The 4,219-nt window shown below is 38.6% G+C and overlaps 1 protein-coding gene across 2 annotated transcripts; it reads left to right on the top strand.

The window, feature by feature from the left end:
- The first annotated feature begins 2,182 nt into the window (after positions 1-2,182).
- Positions 2,183-3,970, top strand: LOC111884084 (UPF0481 protein At3g47200). Of its 2 annotated transcripts, none has more exons than XM_023880414.3 (2): positions 2,183-2,329; positions 2,397-3,970. In XM_023880414.3, exon 2 carries the CDS (start codon positions 2,437-2,439, stop codon positions 3,757-3,759), a length of 1,323 nt encoding a protein of 440 aa, XP_023736182.3. In that variant the 5' UTR covers positions 2,183-2,329; positions 2,397-2,436; the 3' UTR covers positions 3,760-3,970. The 2 variants fall into 2 exon arrangements, with proteins under 2 accessions (XP_023736182.3, XP_042753525.2); XM_042897591.2 differs by having other exon boundaries at positions 2,273-2,333.
- The last annotated feature ends 249 nt before the right edge of the window (positions 3,971-4,219 follow it).

The following is a 4,219-nucleotide window of genomic DNA, read 5'->3' as shown; positions in this document are numbered from 1 at the left end:
AATTTGGATCTTGATGAGTATAAACATTTCATGCATGAATTTGTGGTCTTTAGATGAAGTTTGAGACAAGGGCCTTGGTTTGGACCCCATTAAGCCATGTAAAATTATAAAGTCATGAACTTTATGAATTATGACATCTCTTAGAGATTAGATATGATTTTTGGACGTTTTGGTCTTACACATTAAATCCTAAAAATGAGAAATGGTCACCAAGGGGGTACGATGGGCGTACGTATGCGTATGCTCAGTGTAATGCATGGTTTCCCCATTTCCTCGTTGTCACGAGTTATAAATTAGGAATCAACTAGCAGTAATCGGAGTGTACGAGTTTGGAACGCAGGATGTACTCATAAGACTCTCGTCTTGAGCCTTGTGGGCCTCGTATCTTATTGGAGTTAGGCCATGAGTTATTAGGTTAAGTATGGGAAGGGTAAAATAATCTTTTACTTATTGGAATGACAAAAAATGAATTGGACCTTGGATTTTGGGAAATTATGTTACTTATTGATTAGGGATGGTTTGGTTGTGTTTAGTGTGAGGATCCTGGTACCAACAACGTGAGTGTTTCGGTTATCTCGAATTGAGGTAAATCTCCTCACTGTACTCGTGGGTCGCAGGCACCAATGTTGATCTACTAGGATCTATTATGCTAGTTGTCTTTGTGATTATTGCATGGTACGTTGGGCTATACCCATTGTATGAAGGGCTACGCCCATTAATATGTTGGGCTAGGACCATTTATATGTTAGGTTGGGCCCATCGATCAGGAAGGGCTATGCTGGATGTATGGTATGTAGGATGTTAGTTGTCTCTATGACTTGCATTGTATATTGTGTTGGGCTCATTGGTTAGGAAGGGTTAGGCCTATTATTGTGGGTTGGGCCCAATGAGAGGGCTAGGCCTAAGGATATGAATGGCATGTGGTATTTTGGGGTACTCACTATGATTTTTACTTACATTTTATTATTATAGTTTAAGGTATTTCCAGTTCAAAGGGGAAGGGCCCAGTTTGATCGCAGCACATCCACCTATGTTTTTGCACTTTATGTTTTTGGGATTGTATTCAAATAAGTTTTTTCACTCTAATATACTTTTGAATGGCTGATAAGAATAAATGGTGCTTATGTGTTGATTTAAAAATGAAATTTTACCTAATAATTTTTGGCACGTTACAAAAACTAACATAAAATCCGTACTTTACAGAGATGCATGGCTAAATCATGTCTTCACTTAATATTAGGTCAAAATAAGGGTTTATGAACAAAACCTCATGCATGCTACAATACCCACTCATCGTTCAAATCCCAAGAATCAAATACCCCAAATGTCTCAAAGATTCATAAAATTGCAAATTTTATGAGATCTCACCACCCCAGCCCACCAAGACATGATGAACATGGGACAAATCTGCAGATCTAACTACCTAACAATATAAAGATTGAGTCTTGGACACTTACAAAGGTCTAGAAGATATGCTAGAAGATGAAGATGATGCGTCCAAGGTGAACTAACACACCAAATGGGGTTCCTTCTCCTTGAAAAGGCCAAAAACACCACAAGTTTCTTCAAAAATGGAATCAAAAATGTTAGAATGGATTACGGTTTGAAAAGAGAGTATTGGAGGTTGAGGGTGAGTAAAGTCTAGCTCACACATTCCTTAAATATGGCTTAAAATTCGGAAATTTGGGGTTATTGTTCTCGGACAACTACCACGTCGTGGCACAAATACTACCACGTTGTAGCGACGTAATTAAAGTCTGCGGACATTCTTGATATGCCATGTTGTGGTGTGCCTCCACCACGTCATACAACCCAAAACTTAATTCAATTAAATTGAATTGAATACCTCAAAAGTTCGGATGTTACAATTACAGGTAAGTTGATTGATATGACGGTTGGAGAGAGAGAGAGAGAGAGAGAGAGAGAGAGAGAGAGAGAGAGAGAGAGAGAGAGAGAGAGAGAGAGAGAGAGAGAGAGAGAGAGAGAGAGAGATGTTGCTAAATTGTTTTACTAGTTAATGGGTATTTTAATTTCTTATACCATAACTACCCTACTCATTTATTTAAAAAAGTCAACATTACCATTTAAATAGTTGATAATTACATTTGTGTCATCATCTTTGATCTAGGCATTAAAAAAATTAATCAATTTTGCTCTAAAGTACTACATGAATAATAATGTGAACACATAGACTTCGACTTTGTTCACACACTACCTAATTATTTATTCAACTAAATCTTCATGATATAGTATAGCCAACTGCTACCGTATACTATGTCAATAATTTGAAGCCAGAACATTAACACCGGACCTACCTTGAACGTGCCAAGTAAGTTGATTATTCATTGTTGCAAACATCTAACACTAACCAGATTTATTGTGATCAATTCTTGTAGATATACCTGAAGAAGTCGTCTGTTAGCAACAGGATTCATTATGGGAACAGAAGACGACGACTATGGAAAGAAGGTTCACGAATCCATCAGTAAACTGATAGAAGGTGAATCAGCAAGAACGAATCATTCCAAGCAATCTAATGTCACAATATGTATGGTTCCCGATACACTTCGAAATCTCAACCCAACTGCATACACACCTCGAATCACCTCAATCGGCCCTCTTCACAAAGAGGACCAACATCTTAAAGCTATGGAGGAACATAAAGTGACTTACATGTATCGATTATTTTGTCGAACTGTGGAATCCACAAAGAAGGATATAGAGCAAATAACTTATAACTGTGTACAAGCAGTTCTTGGGCTTCTAACTCGTGCAAGAGCTTGCTATGCACCAAGTTTTACAAATTATGAAAATTTCAAGTTCGCTGAAATGATGGTTATTGATGGTTGCTTCATACTTGAGCTTCTCTACAGGTTCGAATATGGAATTGGAGAGGGGGATCCAATTTTTGACAATATTCTGGTGATACATGACGTTAAACACGACTTGCTGCTACTAGAGAATCAAATGCCATTCTTTATTCTTGAAATATTGTTCAGCATAACTGTGAAACGGATCTTGAAGTCAATTTCGTTAACTGACCTAGTCTTCTATTTCTTCAAAGATATGAATATCATAAATAATAGCGAGCTTACCACAATTGAGGGACCAGCAGAGCATTGCCATATCCTCGGGCTTCTCCAAAGCTGCTACAGGCCAAGAGCTAACAAGCGAGGCCGAGTCCCAAATATCTCATACTCTGCGACTGAAATCGCTGGAGCTGGAGTTACATTCAAGGCACACAAAGATGAAGATTCGCTACTTGCAGTGAAATTTAAACAATCATCTCTTGTTCCCGGGTCAGGTTCTCTAGTTGTTCGTGAAACCTGTTTCAGAATTCCAGTATTGTGCATCAAGGACTCCACTCCATCGTTCTTAAGGAATCTCATTGCCTATGAGCAATGCTACCCATTAAGTCGTCATTATGTTACCTCTTTCGCCTTTCTCATGGACAGGCTTATTGACACTAAAGATGATGTTTCGTTGCTTGTGAGGTCAAAGGTCCTTCAACACAACCTGGGAGCCATTGAAGATGTCACAAATCTGTTCAACAATATTTGCAATGGTGTTGTCCTTCGAGATTTTTATTACTCTGAGGAATGGACAAAACTGGATGAATATTGCAATCGTTTTTGGCCTAGTATATTAATTTCACTGCGAAGGCTTTTTAGAAGTACTACGTGGAAAACGTTGACAGTCATTGCTGCTGTGATCCTGTTTGTCCTAACGTTACTCCAAACCATATATACTGTTAAGTGATTTAGCTGAATTTGTTGAATTTTGAAATTTTTTATTGATGTTAATTGTTGCAGATTCCTTGTTTTAGTAGTTTTTATACAGAATGTAGCAAGTTACTGCCAAATTTTTCTCCTTCAATTAAATTTTGTTACTCAAAAAGGCATGCGAGGTACCTGAATATGTGTGTGAATAGAGACTTCGTTGCCAAAGTTCTTTAGTTTCCTTACTACAATCCACTTAATTTGTTGTATCTCAAAAGTAGCATCGTCCCATCGCCTTAGAAATTTCATTCACACTTGTTAAGTGTTAAGACATAGGGATGAGCAGCGGAAGCGGGTACCTGCTTTCGGAACCGGAACCGTCTCGGAACTGCCGGTTCCGGAACCGGAACTGCCTTAGGCGGTTCCGGTTCTGGTTCCTAAAGTCTCGGAACCGCCTAGGAACCGCCTTAGGCGGTTCCGGTTCCAATTCTCATTTTTAA

Source organism: Lactuca sativa, chromosome 8, assembly GCF_002870075.4.
Source record: "Lactuca sativa cultivar Salinas chromosome 8, Lsat_Salinas_v11, whole genome shotgun sequence".
NCBI classification, from domain to species: domain Eukaryota; kingdom Viridiplantae; phylum Streptophyta; class Magnoliopsida; order Asterales; family Asteraceae; genus Lactuca; species Lactuca sativa.
The sequence above is the reverse complement of the archived record's forward strand: the minus strand, read 5'-3'. Positions and strand labels throughout refer to the sequence as shown.

Coding starts and splice junctions, on each gene's coding strand:
- LOC111884084 (XM_023880414.3), top strand. CDS start 2,437: ATGGGAACAGAAGACGACGACTATGGAAAGAAGGTTCACGAATCCATC.